This window comes from Electrona antarctica, assembly GCF_951216825.1.
Source record: "Electrona antarctica genome assembly, chromosome: 16".
Classification (NCBI taxonomy): domain Eukaryota; kingdom Metazoa; phylum Chordata; class Actinopteri; order Myctophiformes; family Myctophidae; genus Electrona; species Electrona antarctica.
The window spans coordinates 10,686,724-10,704,223 of record NC_136797.1 but is presented as its reverse complement, the minus strand read 5'-3'; the positions used below and the strand labels follow the sequence as shown (position 1 = coordinate 10,704,223).

Genomic DNA, 17,500 nt, shown 5'->3' with positions numbered 1-17,500 from the left:
ACACACACACACAGTGTTACCAAAGCTTACTTTAGGAACAGTGGAAGGACCTGGAGCAGTCTCAAACACTTAAAGCCTTTAGAAATTCCATCTCTGCTGAGTACGAACTAGAGCTCTTCACCGGGTCCCCCGACTCCGAAAATACAGAGTGGACCCGAGACCTGCTCGGGTCGGAGCCGTGTTTTATTGTAATCACTCGGTCAGGGTCGGATAATGCTTTAAAACACCAAAAGGGGTTCCCGCCCAGAATGGGTTAAAGCAGTGCTTTAAGTGAACCACTGCTTTAAGCCCAAACCACACCAAAGGGTCGGGTTGGGACAAAAACGTTTTTTAATGTAAACCACACCAATGCAACTCAACGAGTTGCATTGGTGTGGTTTAACCGTTTTGTCCCAACCCGACCCTTTGGTGTGGTTTGGGCTTTAAGCCTTAGGGGCGACTCACACCTTTAAAACATTGATGCATGCTTGTTGTATGAATGTTGTAAGTGTCATGGCCGCCCCAATGCATTTCCAATGGAAGTCACATGGTTTGATACAACATTTTGGACTACAAGCTGTTGTATGGCTTTCGGCTGTGTTTCGACTGCCCCCCTCCCCCTCATACAACACAAATGTTGTGTCAAACCATGTGACTCCCATTGGAAATGCATTGGGGCAAGATGTATCACACCCTTTGTATACAACAAGCATACATCAATCTGTTGCGACCGTGTGAGTCGCCCCTTAGGAAGCATGTAAGGAGAAGAAGAAGGTGAATGTGAGCAGACGAAGAGCTGCTGCTCAAAGCAAACATTTATGAGCAAATCAATGCACACACCAGGGAGGGGAGGGGCCAATTAATTATTGAAAACTCCCAGCACCTGAGGACGTACGTGAGGTTGCCACCGTCCTCGTCTCATAAATAGTTGATGTGATGAAAATTAAAACAACTCTCAGCGCACGCAGCTGCCAGACATTGATAAAGGATTATGGAAAGAACAGTGGAGTGGAGGCTGTGTGTGTGTGTGTGTGTGTGTGTGTGTGTGTGTGTGTGTGTGTGTGTGTGTGTGTGTGCACACGCACTTGCATGCAAGCTGTGTACTAGAGGCAGTTGGTGTGCGAGTGATTCTACACTTGTGTGTCTCGCAGTCAGAGAACAACAGTGATTACTATGACCTCATTGAACCTGCCTCAGATACAGAGTCGGTTCAGTTTCACTATGTCAGCTCATTTGGATTTTGGAGGTGCAAATTTTAATGAGTACATTATTTAGAATGAATGCACCTGGGACATATCCTCAGTGATGTATCCCAAGGTCATCACCTGGGACATATCCTCAGTGATGTATCCCAAGGTCATCACCTGGGACATATCCTCAGTGATGTATCCCAAGGTCATCACCTGGGACATATCCTCAGTGATGTATCCCAAGGTCATCACCTGGGACGTATCCTCAGTGATGTATCCCAAGGTCATCACCTGGTACATATCCTCAGTGATGTATCCCAAGGTCATCACCTGGGACATATCCTCAGTGATGTATCCCAAGGTCATCACCTGGGACGTATCCTCAGTGATGTATCCCAAGGTCATCACCTGGGACATATCCTCAGTGATGTATCCCAAGGTCATCACCTGGGACATATCCTCAGTGATGTATCCCAAGGTCATCACCTGGGACGTATCCTCAGTGATGTATCCAAAGGTCATCACCTGGGACATATCCTCAGTGATGTATCCCAAGGTCATCACCTGGGACGTATCCTCAGTGATGTATCCCAAGGTCATCACCTGGGACGTATCCTCAGTGATGTATCCCAAGGTCATCACCTGGGACGTATCCTCAGTGATGTATCCCAAGGTCATCACCTGGGACATATCCTCAGTGATGTATCCCAAGGTCATCACCTGGGACATATCCTCAGTGATGTATCCCAAGGTCATCACCTGGGACGTATCCTCAGTGATGTATCCCAAGGTCATCACCTGGGACATATCCTCAGTGATGTATCCCAAGGTCATCACCTGGGACGTATCCTCAGTGATGTATCCCAAGGTCATCACCTGGGACGTATCCTCAGTGATGTATCCCAAGGTCATCACCTGGGACGTATCCTCAGTGATGTATCCCAAGGTCATCACCTGGGACATATCCTCAGTGATGTATCCCAAGGTCATCACCTGGGACATATCCTCAGTGATGTATCCCAAGGTCATCACCTGGGACGTATCCTCAGTGATGTATCCCAAGGTCATCACCTGGGACATATCCTCAGTGATGTATCACAAGGTCATCGGGGTCTCTGTCGAACATCATACCCCTCACTCAGGCGACCCAGCCGGGGTTGATCAAGTCCCGACCAACGTCCCAGTATCAACGACCCTCGATCAGTCCCATTAGAAGACCAAGGCCACACAATCCGTTGGAACTACTCCAGGAACTACTCTGCCGGGACTGGGAGGTACGTTTCTGGCCCGTGGAAGGACTATAGGCTCTGTGGGTTGACTGTCGTATGCCTTGTTGTTTGAGGGTGTTGTACTAGCTCACAATGCGTTGTTGTTTGAGGGTGTTGTACTAGCTCACAATGCCTTGTTGTTTGAGGGTGTTGTACTAGCTCACAATGCGTTGTTGTTTGAGGGTGTTGTACTAGCTCACAATGCGTTGTTGTTTGAGGGTGTTGTACTAGCTCACAATGCGTTGTTGTTTGAGGGTGTTGTACTAGCTCACAATGCGTTGTTGTTTGAGGGTGTTGTACTAGCTCACAATGCGTTGTTGTTTGAGGGTGTTGTACTAGCTCACAATGCGTTGTTGTTTGAGGGTGTTGTACTAGCTCACAATGCGTTGTTGTTTGAGGGTGTTGTACTAGCTCACAATGCCTTGTTGTTTGAGGGTGTTGTACTAGCTCACAATGCCTTGTTGTTTGAGGGTGTTGTACTAGCTCACAATGCCTTGTTGTTTGAGGGTGTTGTACTAGCTCACAATGCGTTGTTGTTTGAGGGTGTTGTACTAGCTCACAATGCCTTGTTGTTTGAGGGTGTTGTACTAGCTCACAATGCGTTGTTGTTTGAGGGTGTTGTACTAGCTCACAATGCGTTGCGTTTTTGTTGACGCAGTTTGAGTTTGTAGATCTGCTGTTTTCGGAGCGCAAACACCTTTGCACAACAAAGCGTAACTTAAGCATTCGAACGCTGAGGGAGAAAGCTCACATCGGCCTGGCTTACACTTCACTCACACTGTCTCTCACACTGTGGATGTTGCATAAGATGAATGAATGAATACAAATGTACAGTATATATGTGTATGTATATATACTATATATATATATATATATATATATATAGTATATACTGTATATATTGCACAATTCATTCCCACAGAAGTAAGTGATGCCAAAGCTTTGATTCTAACAAAAACTTGCTGAAGTCTCTCTCTCTCTCTCTCTCTCTCTCTCTCTCCCCCCCCCCTCTCGCGAGTTTTTTATTCCTATGATGGGAGGGAATTTGGAGCGCTGTGATTGGTTGTCAGTGGAGTAGGAAGCGCTGGGTCTGTGTTTTGGACCGCACACAAGTGTTTATGCCTACTAGTACTCTATGACTAGTACTAACCCTATCTCTAACTCTAACCTAAACATAACCGCAAGCAGGGGAGCAACGCATCCCTCACCAACCTTAATCCAAAAACTATTAACGTACCCCTCACCAACCTTAATCCAAAAACTATTAAAAAATCCGCGGTAGTAAAAGATGTGGCGGAGCGGTAAAACGAGCGCTCCTAAACCTGAGCCACCCTAGGAATAAAAAACTAGCCCCCCTCTCTCTCCTTTAACTTTTTCTTTGGCATGTGTATTAAAATTGTCTTAAAACAATGTTTACGTAGAAATACTGGATGCACACAGTAGAGTTCGGTATAGAAATATCCCACTGGAGCGTGTGCGTGTGTATGTGTGTGTGCACATGCGTGCGTCTCACCTTGCAGATCTTATAGAGAGAGTCCTGTCCATCTCCCCCGGTGTCTTTGAAGTAGTCGTGAGCAGGGAACGTCCTGTTGATGTCCCTCGTGATGGCACTGTCCTGGGGCGACTCCTGACAACGACAGCAAGATGGGAAGAGGATTAGGGTTAGGGTTAGGGTTAGTTGATGTCCCTCGTGATGGCACTGTCCTGGGGCGACTCCTGACAACGACAGCAAGATGGGAAGAGGATTAGGGTTAGGGTTAGTTGATGTCCCTCGTGATGGCACTGTCCTGGGGCGACTCCTGACAACGACAGCAAGATGGGAAGAGGATTAGGGTTAGGGTTAGGGTTAGTTGATGTCCCTTGTGATGGCACTGTCCTGGGGGCGACTCCTGACAACGACAGCAGGGTGGGGAGAGGGTTCAGGGTCAATGTTCAATGACAGCAGGGTGGGAAGAGGGTTCAGGGTCAATGTTCAATGACAGCAGGGTGGGAAGAGGGTTCAGGGTCAATGTTCAATGACAGCAGGGTGGGAAGAGGGTTCAGGGTCAATGTTCAATGACAGCAGGGTGGGAAGAGGGTTCAGGGTCAATGTTCAATGACAGCAGGGTGGGAAGAGGGTTCAGGGTCAACGTTCAATGTCAGTTGCTTTGCAAGTCATGGAGAAAACATTTACGTGTGTTTCAATCGATCTACTTAACCCATTTAGACCTGACCTCGGGTTAAGTAAATGTTTTTTGTCACAAGCCTTGACTTTTGAGCTTTACAAAGTGTGCAGAACAAAAAAGGCAACATAACAAAAAAATGTAATGGGTTCTGGAAAGGTTTCAGGTCCTGGAAGGTCCTGGGTTTACACTCTGCAGTGGAAAAGAGCCATACTGTATGTGGAATGAATGCCCAGCAAGGGGTGGTATGCAGAACACACTCCATTTTCGTCACCGCTAAACCCCTTATCCCTAAACGTCTTTGCCTTTTTCTACTATTTTGCAAAACACTTTTGAATAGATGAAATGGCCAGTCTACAAGCTTACAACGTGTCAATGTAGATTGGCTAGTTGAACTATTCAAAAATGATTTTCAAAATAGTAAAAATGGAGCCCCTTATGTATATTACAGAAGCAGATAAGATAGATAGATAGATAGATAGATAGATAGATAGATAGATAGATAGATAGATAGATAGATAGATAGATAGATAGATAGATAGATAGATAGATAGATAGATAGATAGATAGATAGATAGATAGATAGATAAAAGTACCGTCCATCATGACTGCAGAGTCGCAAAAAATGGCATCGCTCTCCCGCCAGGCCCGAATGTGAATAGTGCATGTGTTTCTTTAGATTGCATCACAGGGTGAAAAGTTAAATTTAAATGAGCTCACAGCCAGCAGCATGTGGTCGGTCCAGATCCATGCTCCACCACAGTACATTATATATTATACCTCTAGTCCATACACATACGGAGATAGAGTAGTTGTGTCTCGATCGGATGAATTATTTTAACAAAGTAAAAGCCTGCAGTACTGTGTTGATGTCCCCCTACAGTGATGTAAATTTAATAAAGTTAATAATAATAAAGTTTTCAATGTAATGAGTCCCGGGATGAGTCATATTTTGTCTTATATTTAGTCAATTCAAGTTAGACTAAAACTAAAACATTCCAGATGACTAAGACGTTTTTTACCCGAGCATATTTAATTCTCTACTGTTTGATGCTTGTTGCGTAAGATTGTATCAAAGAACCGTTAAGTTAGTCTCTCTCTCTCTCTGATTACCGTTAATAAACGGTGGGCCATGGAGTTATTTATTCATTTCAAGTGGTCCACTAACTAAGAGGTCAGTTGGAAAGCAGCTGCATGTAGAATGTAGAATCACCTCACATTCATACATTTTAGAGGCCAGTAAGAAAAGATAAAAGAAAAAATAAGTCTTGCACACCGTTTTGAAAGCTCCCCAAAAACGTTATTTACAAAAAGAAATGTCATTAAGTCCCTTGACTCCTTCAAAACCGCTCTCAAAGGGCACCTACGGACGGACAAAAAAAACAAAACGTTTCGCCCTCAGTGTCCTTCGTCATATACCTGACGAAGGACACCTGATTCTTTCTATAGCAGTTTGTTCTTTTTTTTTGAATTTTATTTTTTTATAATTTTTATCCCACGATTTTGCAACCCATTTTTTCACCCAGTGTCAATTATCTAATGTAATCCTGGGCGCTACACTTCCTCTGCCAACCTGGGGGGGGGGGGGGGTCAGCGGACTGACCTCATGCTTCCTTCTATGCATGAGGAGTCCAAGCTGCTTCTTTTCACCTGACAGGGGGAGTTTCCCCGGCCGGACGTAGCGTGTGGAAGGAATACGTTATTTTTCAAAAATAGCAGATCTACAAGCTCGTGTGCTAAAGTACAGCTAAAGTATAACATAATGCTTAAAACACCAAAAGGGGTCCCCCGTCCTGAATGGGTTTAAGGCACATTTTGCCCAATCAGGCCAGTGACCCAACATTAGTTTGACCCCCACTGACTGGACCGTACCATTTTGTTCATCTTGTGATATTAAACTATTTATTAACGTTTTGATAAAATGTTATTTTCTCATGGTCTTTCTGAGTGAATTGAGGATATGGGCATAATGTGCTTAACCCATTTTGGGCGGGAACCCCTTTTGATGTTGTAATTTAGCTATTGAAAAATAGCAGATCTACAAGCTCATAGCTCGCCACTCAGTGGTGCGCGACGAGCTTGTAGATCTGCTATTTTTGAAAAATCGTGAAAATATTTATTTCAGAAAACTGGAGGATTTAGAAGATTTTTTTTAAATTTTGAGGTCAGGCCTAAATGTGCTTAAAATATATTTCACCTGGCATATGTCCTTGGTATTATTAGGCTGTAGCGAGCGCGCCCACAGCGGGGATAAGGTCAGGTCAGGGCAACGAGGAACAAAACAATGAATTCCCGTGAGAGAAATCTCCATACAGCATATTATATCATAGTGGCGTATTGTACAGGAATGACCTTTATGAGAGTCAAGCTTTGGTTGAATCACCCCCACACTTTATATTCAGATTTCAGAACAATATGGTGCATTTAGCTATTCATTCTGGGTGCTTTAAAATTAGATTGACCTGTTCAATACCACAAGTGGCCGGCAGCAAGTCATAGTCTCTTGAATAGTTTTAGTTACATTTTAGTCACCTGGAATGTTTTAGTGTTAGTCTGATTTAGTCGACTAAATCTACAGTTGATTTAGTCGACTAAAATGTATTTTGGTGGGCCTTTCCACACAGAATTAGCAGATCGACAAGATCACAACTAGTTGCGTTGCCACGTGTTGCGAGCTTGCAACTTGCTTGCAACTTGCGTTGCGAGCTTGCAACTTGCTTGCAACTTGCGTTGCGAGCTTGCAACCTGCGTTGCGAGCCTGCAATCTGCGTTGTGAGCTTGCAATCTGCGTTGCGAGCTTGCAACTTGCGTTGCGAGCTTGCAACTTGTATTACGAGCTTGCAACTTACATTGCGAGCTTGCAACTTGTATTACGAGCTTGCAACTTGCGTTGCGAGCTTGCAACTTGCGTTGCGAGCTTGCAACTTGCGTTGCGAGCTTGCAACTTGTATTACGAGCTTGCAACTTGCGTTGCGAGCTTGCAACTTGCGTTACGAGCTTGCAACCTGCGTTGCGAGCCTGCAATCTGCGTTGTGAGCTTGCAACTTGCGTGAGCTTGCAACTTGCGTTGCGAGCTTGCAACTTGCGTTGCGAGCTTGCAACTTGCGTTGCGAGCTTGCAACTTGCGTTGCGGGCAATTCTTCAGCGACGATACAGAATATGACGTGGAGCGAAAACAGAAAAGTTGCTAGTATGGAGCCCTGAGGGTCTCCGCTCATGTACTCACACACAATGCAAAGAAAACAAACGAGTGCACACACACGCGCGCGCATCAGTAAATACTGCATATTTGAATTTTGGCAAGCCTTGCTATATTCAAAGATGAATCACCCTTTGCTACATTATTGATAACCTGTTTATGTGGAACAGAACAGCCTCTAAATAAGTAATGTATGTACACGCGCATGCATGTGCGTGGCCTGCACACACACACGTACGCAAGCACGCGCACACGCCAGTGAGTTAGGTTACCTAGACAGGATTCAACTCCAACAGTTTCCAATTAACCCCATACAGCTAATAAAATGCCCTGATTAAGCATCTCATAAGGGTGAGCTGTGCGTGTGTGTGTGTGTGTGTGTGTGCACGTGTGTAGAGGGTTAACATTGGATTTAAATCATCACAATGTTTGGTCAAACCATATGGGCTTCCATTGGAAATGCATTGGAGCGGCCATTATACACAGACACAGGTGTCTTGAATGTGTGAACGCAGGCCAGTAAGGCGCCACCCCCTCCTGGTGCTGCGGCCATCTTGGAAACTAAAACGCAATATAAACAATGGGAGAGAGGTGGGGCCGAGAAAGGCCCTGCCTCGGGCTCTGTGACTCAGGCAGCAGATCGCCCGCCCGCCCGCCCGCCCGCCCGCCCGCCCGCCCGCCCGCCCGCCCGCCTGCGCCCGCCCGCCCGCCCGCCCGCCATATATCCCTCCCTGCCTGCCTGCCTGCCTGCCTGCCTGCCCGCCATATATCCCTCCCTGCCTGCCTGCCTGCCCGCCCGCCCGCCATATATCCCTCCCTGCCTGCCTGCCTGCCCGCCCGCCCGCCATATATCCCTCCCTGCCTGCCTGCCTGCCTGCCTGCCCGCCCGCCCGCCCGCCATATATCCCTCCCTGCCTGCCTGCCTGCCTGCCTGCCTGCCTGCCCGCCCGCCATATATCCCTCCCTGCCTGCCTGCCCTCCCTGCCTGCGTGCCCTCCCGTCCGCCGCATCGCATCGCACCGCACACCGAACATAATCTGCAAACCCAGTCAGAATAGACTACAACAGCTACAAACCAGATTAACACGTTTTGGGTTTATAGATCTCCCCATTCTGGTACTCGGTGCGCCGCCGTTAAAGGAATATACATCCTTATCAACATAAAATCACACAGGCAGCAGAACATCAGGGAGAGAGCGAGAGAGAGAGAGAGAGAGAGAGAGAGAGAGAGAGAGAGAGAGAGAGAGAGAGAGAGAGAGAGAGAGAGAGAGATGCATGACAATGGGGATTTAACTCTAAGTCTATACTTTAGCCCAGGGTTCCCCAATTAATTTTCCTCAAGGGCCATATTGGAAAAATTGGGTTTTTTATTTTTTCATTAATTAAAATGTTCTCAACCAGTGGTCCGGGGACCACCAGTGGTCCTTGAGGGGGTGCCCAGTTTGACATGCATAGGCTACTGACCCCCATTTAATGCCATTTATATCTGGGACACCCCCCCAAAACAAAACAAAAAACTTTTTTTTTTTTTGTATTCTTCCAGGGGCCACAAGGGGGCGCTCCGTGGGCCGCAAATGGCCCGCGGGCCGCCTATTGGGGAACCCTGCTTTAGCCTATTTTGTGCAGAACTTACGAACGAATAACTGAACACGTGATGTTGCCATTTTGCCATGTCTTGTTCTTTCACTGTGATATATTTAACTTATATCATTAGGGTTAGTTAGGTTAGGGTTAGGGTTAGTTAGCATCGTTCCCAAGTAGGCCGGTGGCCGACTGCGACGGGCACGTACAGGTCTAGTTTCATAAAAAAAGGTGGATAAATACACAACAGTACAGGTCCTTTCCGGCGATTACTTCCGTGCAGCTTGTTATCCTCTCTCTCGTGCATTACCCAGATTTGGGGGTCTCACAGCTTTATTCCCCCCCCCCCGAAAGGAAGAGAGCGGGAACCAAAAGAAAAGCAAAGCACGAGAAGAAACACGGGAAGCGAGGGAGGCTAAAACAAAGGCGGCACACAGCAGAGGCCTTTTATTAAAACCACTGCCACTCCCCACAGTGGAAGTCTGTGTGCTTGCATTATGTGTGCGTGTGTGTGTGTGTGTGTGCGTGTGTGTGCGTGTGTGTGTGTGTACTGTGAGCACAAAGTTTACTGCTTACTGTACGAGCGTCGGTACATTTGCAGGATGGTGTGTGTATGTATATTTGGTTCACACGCAGATGTTTGCATGTCCGAATGTCAAGTGTATGAGACTTTTCCTGCTCGCTCTCCTCCTCTCTTCCCTCTTGTTAACAGCGAGCGACATTCCCCGAGCGTGAACGATAAGGATCCATGTTTATACAAAGCACCACTTAGCCCATACTTATCTGGAGTGGTGAGAGCTCGCACAAAAGACCGCTAAACGTAACGGCCAATTAGCTGCCGAAAGCGGTGCCTGGACGACTGAGGGGGAGGGGGGTGTCGCGTGACAATGGAGCAAAAACATCGAGAGAAGTGTGTGTGTGTGTGTGCGTGCGTGCGTGCGTGTGTGTGTGAGAGCAATAAAAAGAAAAGAGACACAGAGTTATACAGTAGATATAATGTATAAACCGTAACCGCACTGCGCCTGATTATTTTAACCCATTTAGACCTGAGAAAAGATTCTACAAATGCCTTCTAAATCCTGTTTCTATGTCAGTCGTTCTCAAACATTTTCATGTCAAGGACCCCAAAATTATATGTAACTGGCCGCCGACCCCCATCTGAAAATATATGTTGTTCCAGGTTTGGGCGAGCACGTACGTACTAAAACCATCTGACAGTTCCAACTCACATCTCATGTGTGTCAACTGCCCAACAAGGGCTTCTTATTTGTCGCTCCAGGTTTTTTTTAATGCTTAGTACTACTAAAGTCATTGCAATGAATTCGACCAATTTAAGCCTGACGTGAACATGAAACATGTCGCTTGAATGAATCCTCAGTCAGTTCTCGAATCAATGACACAAACGCCACATCTTGAATACTACATTTCCTTCATCCCTACATCCTCAGTCAGTGCTCTAGTGTATTCTTATCAATGTCTATCTGTCCAGCCAAAGACCCACAGCCATCCCGTAAAGGCTCATTCATAGTCTGGATCGCTCCGGTGGTGAGGTGACCACCACTCCGGTGGTGAGGTGACCACCGCTCCGGTGGTGAGGTGACCACCGCTCCGGTGGTGAGGTGACCACCGCTCCGGTGGTGAGGTGACCACCGCTCCGGCGGTGAGGTGACCACCGCTACGGCGGTGAGGTGACCACCGCTCCGGCGGTGAGGTGACCACCGCTCCGGTGGTGAGGTGACCACCGCTCCGGTGGTGAGGTGACCACCGCTCCGGCGGTGAGGTGACCACCGCTCCGGCGGTGAGGTGACCACCGCTCCGGCGGTGAGGTGACCACCGCTCCGGCGGTGAGGTGACCACCGCTCCGGCGGTGAGGTGACCACCGCTCCGGCGGTGAGGTGACCACCGCTCCGGCGGTGAGGTGACCACCGCTCCGGCGGTGAGGTGACCACCGCTCCGGCGGTGAGGTGACCACCGCTCCGGCGGTGAGGTGACCACCGCTCCGGCGGTAAGGTGACCACCGCTCTGGCGGTGAGGTGAATCACCGCTCCGGTGGTGAGGTGACCACCGGAGCTGAAATAACGTTGAGCGGTGGTGAGTAAAAACAGAGAGAAGGGCTGTGGCGGTGGTTTGCTCTTCACCGCGGCTCGTGATGTCATGTTGTAGTTCGGTGGTCACCTCAACACTGAAAATCCAGACTATGAATAACGCTTTAGGCGCTGCAGGGTGACACTGCCAGGGCTATCTGCAGAATGATATTATTCAGCTTGTGCTGTCTGTCAAGACCTTTTGGTGTTTTAAGCATTATGTTATACCTTAGCTATTGAAAAATAGCAGATCTACAGCACCGAGTGCCGCGATATGAATTGAAATCACCATTTACTCCTCACTTTTGCAGAGTTTTAATCTGAATGCCACATTAAGAAATTAGGATCATAGGACTAATGACTGGTCTAACCCAATGACTAGTCTAAACTAAGTACTGTCTAAACTAAGTACTGCACCCCTTCAATACTTGGCTGGGAATCCCTTTATTGCCAACATCACTGCCTCGATACGCCGTGGCATTGAGGCAATCAGCCTGTGGCGTTGTCCGGGAGTTATGGAAGCCCAGGTTTCCTGCACGCACGCACGCACGCACGCACGCACGCACGCACGCACGCACGCACGCACGCACGCACGCACGCACACAAATAAATACACACTGTAGACTCAGTGACACACAGAGAGCAGTACCCTGGGGGTAGTGACACACACAGAGCAGTACTCTGGTGTCTTTCTTGTGGGAAAACATGTAGTGTGTCTCCAGAGAGCCCTGCTCACTGGGGTGTTGACAGCGCAGGGGAACAGTGCCATGTTGGGGTGTTTTCAGGGAACGGTATCTAGTAGCTCTGGAAGTATGAATGGAATATCTGGTTCTCTGTATCACCTTGGCCTGTTTGCCATGTGCAGTTAGGTACTTAACCCATTTTGACCTGAGATCAGATTCTAAAAATGTCTTCTACATCCTGACACTTTACTGAAAAAGCTATGTTTCTATGTCAGTCGTTCTTCGATTTTTCAAAAATAGCAGACCTACAAGCTCGTAGCGCGCCACTCGGTGGCGCGCTATGAGCTTGTAGATCTGCTATTTTTCAATAGCTAAAGCATAACATAATGCTAACACCAAAACAAGGGATTCCCGACCAGAATGGGTTAAGTACGTGTGCGTGCGTACCTGCGTTATCGCGATGAAATTATAATAAATGCTGGGTTAGGACACAAAGAGGGCTGGAATTAGTTCTCACAATGTTACAAAGTAATGGCATCCAATCCAATTCTGTGTTGCCAAAGTCCATTAACCTTGGCTACAATAAAAGTTCTCTAATAATCGCAGCCAAAAATGGATTCTGTTTCCCATTGGCTGATTCGGGTTCAGTGGAGAACTGCAATGGAGATGGTGAAATAACCGCCATCAGAGTGAAAATTGCCTGTCCTTAATAATCCTCTGACCAAATTTGACTGAGGGACTGCCATTGGATTTTTTAGAATTTTTGTTTTTTTCATGTCATGTGAAAGCAGGGAATCATAGCTTCAAATTGACATATTATTTGTTGTTCAGTTTGACCCACCAGTTTTGGAGATATGGCTTAGAGTAATGTCTTGCAGAAAACAGCGAGTTGAGAAAACAGGCTTGAAAGGTTCACTTCTGTGGTCTCTAACATTACACCTAGCTACATGTTTAAGCATTTATTTCATATTACATGTCTCTGGTGAAAAGCTAGAATTTGCGCTATGGCAGGCTTTCAGTTAAATCTGGTCACTAATGAATAATGATGCATCTTTTTAAAATATTGCTGCAAGGTTTATTTTAACAATTTGACTGCGGAATTAATTACATCACAATACCACGTTCACTGCCTGAAGAACGACCGCGCCGACATCATCATCGTTCCTTTTCATGAAAATCCGCTTTAAAACGGTGTGTGATCGTTTGTCGTAGTGTCGGAAAATAATAGTAGTCGCCAAAGTGGCGATCAACAACAGCAGAGCGATCAACAACAAGTGCCGCGCTACGAGCTTGTAGGTCTGCAATTTTTTTTTAAATCGTGAAAATGTAGTGCAAATCTTTGAATATAATATTCTTTCAGAGCGAACTTTTTTAACTCAAATCTTTGCTTCTGGAACAACATATTTTCAGATGGGGGGTCGGCAGCCAATTACATATATTTTTGGGGGTCCTTGACATGAAAATGTTTGAGAACCACTGACAGAAACATGTTTTTTTTCCAGAAAACTGTCAGGATTTAGAAGGCCTTTGTAGAATCGTCCTCAGGTCTAAATGGGTTAAAATTAATTAAAAAACTAAATGAACAAAACTGAATGACTTTGATAATGGCACATTCAATAGGCCATCCCATTACAATACACTGGCGTGACTGCACATTTATAAAGGATGGTAAAATGGAAACAACCCAAAGACGCAGCAGGGACTGTATAATGGATCAGACATCTTTATTGATCCCAAAAAGGTCAATTTTCATTTGCAGCTTACCCAGTCCCCACACGCACACACACACACACACACACACACACGCACACGCGCACACGCACGCACACACACACACACACACACGCACACGCGCACACGCACGCACACACACACACACACACACACACACGGTACTGTATCAGAGGCAACAGATCGACATACTGTACATACTGTGTAGGTCAATACAGAGAAAAAACAAACAAGCAGCATTAATAATATAAAACATTGTTCTTTTTTTTTTTGGCAGTTACATAAACCGAGTTAACCTGACTCCGCCAGATGGGGCAGCAGAGAGTACACTGGGTTCCCCCCTCCTGCTCCCATCTGGGAACTCTCAGGCAGACTTGATGCCCTGCCACAAAACGGCCTGGCCAATCAGCAGCAGCTTCTAGCTTCTAGCTGCTGCTGATTGCCGCTGCTGCTGATTGCCGGGCATCAAGTCTGCCTGAGAGTTCCCAGATGGGAGCAGGAGGGGGGAACCCAGTGTACTCTCTGCTGCCCCATCTGGCGGAGTCAGGTTAAAACCGAGTAGGCCCAATGGAAGAATTATAACAGTCATTTTAAATGTCTACCGTCGGCATTTAATAGTCTTTAGGAATGAAGGACTTGGTGCAGCCATTTATTCTCCTAAGGGGGACATTATAACACCAACCCAGAGGGAATTACAATGAGTTCACTGGACACAACATAGTCTGGTTCTTACATCATGCAATAGCACTAACGGTGATGGGGTCACCGCACACACCAGAACTAACGGTGATGGGGTCACCGCACACACACCAGAACTAACAGTGATGGGATCACCGCACACACACCAGAAATAACGGTGATGGGGTCACCGCACACACACCAGAACTAACGGTGATGGGGTCACCGCACACACACCAAGAACTAACGGTGATGGGGTCACCGCACACACACCAGAACTAACGGTAACCCCATCACGACTTTAAAACTAAAGCAGTTTGTGTGTGCGACCTCATCACCGTTATTTCTATTGAACGGGTAGCGCACCATATGAGTCAGAGGTCACAAAGAAAAGTGATTATCATACAACAGGTCGTTTCGAGGAAGCAATCTGATTGGTTGAAACAGCCTTCTAGCCGTGGTTCAAACGAGCACCACTCCACTCCACACCTAATCAAAACAAAGAATTCAGCTGCTCTGTTCTCCCAGAGCGCAGCAAACCCGGTGGCTAGGCTAGCTAGTTTCTTGGGACATTTGTGGTCGTATAGTGACTACATCTGTCATTTAAAAAAATATGTTTTTTCAGCTATTTTCTTAGTTTTAAGGGTAACTGTTGTATAATTGCAATATTACATCACCATGAATTCACTGGACACAACGTGGTCAGGTTATTACATCACCATGAATTCACTGGACACAACAGGGTCAGGTTATTACATCACCATGAATTCACTGGACACAACAGGGTCAGGTTATTACATCACCATGAATTCACTGGACACAACAGGGTCAGGTTATTACATCACCATGAATTCACTGGACACAACGTGGTCAGGTTATGTTTCTAGCAAAAGCACACCTCAGAAGGATAGTGACAGGTGCGTAGGGAAATAGAGCATACATTAAAAAGGTTATCTTTGAAAAACAAGATACCCTTTTTCAAAGATAACACATTTAAAATTTTCAGGTTATTACATCACTATGAATCCACTGGACACACTATGGTCAGGTCGGGCTAATAACCCATTCTGGACGGGAACCCCTTTTGGTGTTTTAACTAAGCATTATTTTATACTTTAGCTATTGAAAAATAGCAGATCTACAAGCTCATAGCGCGCCACCGAGTGGCGCGCTACGAGCTTGTAGGTCTGCTATTTTTGAAAAATCGTAAAAATGCGGCACAAATCTTTGAATATATATATTCTTTCAGAGCGAACGTTTTTTTTTATTTCGACGTCAGGCCTAAATGGGATAAATAACTCATGTTGTTTTCTGGGCCACCTTCTCTCTGCTGGGCTCCACTCATCTCTCTGTGCTGGGCTCCACTCATCTCTCTCTGCTGGGCTCCACTCATCTCTCTGTGCTGGGCTCCACTCATCTCTCTCTGCTGGGCTCCACTCATCTCTCTGTGCTGGGCTCCACTCATCTCTCTGTGCTGGGCTCCACTCATCTCTCTCTGCTGGGCTCCACTCATCTCTCTGTGCTGGGCTCCACTCATCTCTCTCTGCTGGGCTCCACTCATCTCTCTGTGCTGGGCTCCACTCATCTCTCTGTGCTGGGCTCCACTCATCTCTCTGCTGGGCTCCACTCATCTCTCTCTGCTGGGCTCCACTCATCTCTCTGTGCTGGGCTCCACTCATCTCTCTGTGCTGGGCTCCACTCATCTCTCTCTGCTGGGCTCCACTCATCTCTCTCTGCTGGGCTCCACTCATCTCTCTGTGCTGGGCTCCACTCATCTCTCTCTGCTGGGCTCCACTCATCTCTCTCTGCTGGGCTCCACTCATCTCTCTGTGCTGGGCTCCACTCATCTCTCTGTGCTGGGCTCCACTCATCTCTCTCTGCTGGGCTCCACTCATCTCTCTCTGCTGGGCTCCACTCATCTCTCTGTGCTGGGCTCCACTCATCTCTCTCTGCAGGGCTCCACTCATCTCTCTCTGCTGGGCTCCACTCATCTCTCTCTGCTGGGCTCCACTCATCTCTCTCTGCTGGGCTCCACTCATCTCTCTGTGCTGGGCTCCACTCATCTCATCTCAGAGGAGATTGTTTAAAACCATCAAAATCAAATTAAATATTTTCCCGCGGACGTGCTGACGAGTCCGTCGTCTGCTTTCGACAACCGACTCTGTGTTTAGTTTACATCAAATTGGATATTGATCGCGTAGGAAATTCTGATCAAAATGGGTGTAGAGTAAAAAAAAAACTGATTTATACTTTGTTAATTCCACAAAAAGCTCACAAGTGCATGACATCACAATTGTGGCAGTGGCCATTTTCTTCATGTGACGCTGGAGTCCAATCTAAGCATCAGAGCCAAGAACCAACCAATCAGAGCCAAGAACCAGCCAAGAACCAGCCAATCAGAGCCAAGAACCAGCCCAGAACCAGCCAATCAGAGCCAAGAACCAGCCAATCAAGAGCCAAGAACCAGCCAATCAAGAGCCAAGAACCAGCCAATCAGAGCCAAGAACCAGCCAATCAAGAGTCAAAAACCAGCCAATCAGAGCCAAGAACCAGCCAATCAGAGCCAAGAACCAGCCAATCAGAGCCAAGAACCAGCCAATCAGAGCCAAGAACCAGCCAAGAACAAACCAATCCGGATCAAACAGGAGATGGAAGAATAGAACACTGAGCTGCCGGTTACATGATTCCTGTTGTCCTCTGATCAGCAACTTTGACGCACGCACACACGCACGCACGCACGCACGCACGCACGCACGCACGCACACACGCACGCACGCACACACGCACTCTAACAGTCTAGGAGTCATGCATGAATCACTCTTGGACAAACTACCGCAAAGTGTAAAATCCAGTGTTCATTTAAACTCTTATACAGTTAATCCATTGAGACCTGGAACGCATCCATGTCACGTTAGCGTTTAACCACATTAACCATTAACCCATTT

The 17,500-nt window shown here is 46.9% G+C and overlaps 1 protein-coding gene across 2 annotated transcripts in view; it reads right to left on the bottom strand.

The window, feature by feature from the left end:
- Window positions 1-17,500, bottom strand: part of rabgap1 (RAB GTPase activating protein 1) — a 155,918-nt gene that overhangs the window by 36,855 nt on the left and 101,563 nt on the right. For both annotated transcript variants that reach the window (XM_079523705.1, XM_079523704.1), the window contains exon 15: window positions 3,951-4,064. In XM_079523705.1, coding sequence (XP_079379831.1) covers window positions 3,951-4,064 — 114 coding nt within the window. The remainder of the gene's footprint in view (window positions 1-3,950; window positions 4,065-17,500) is intronic.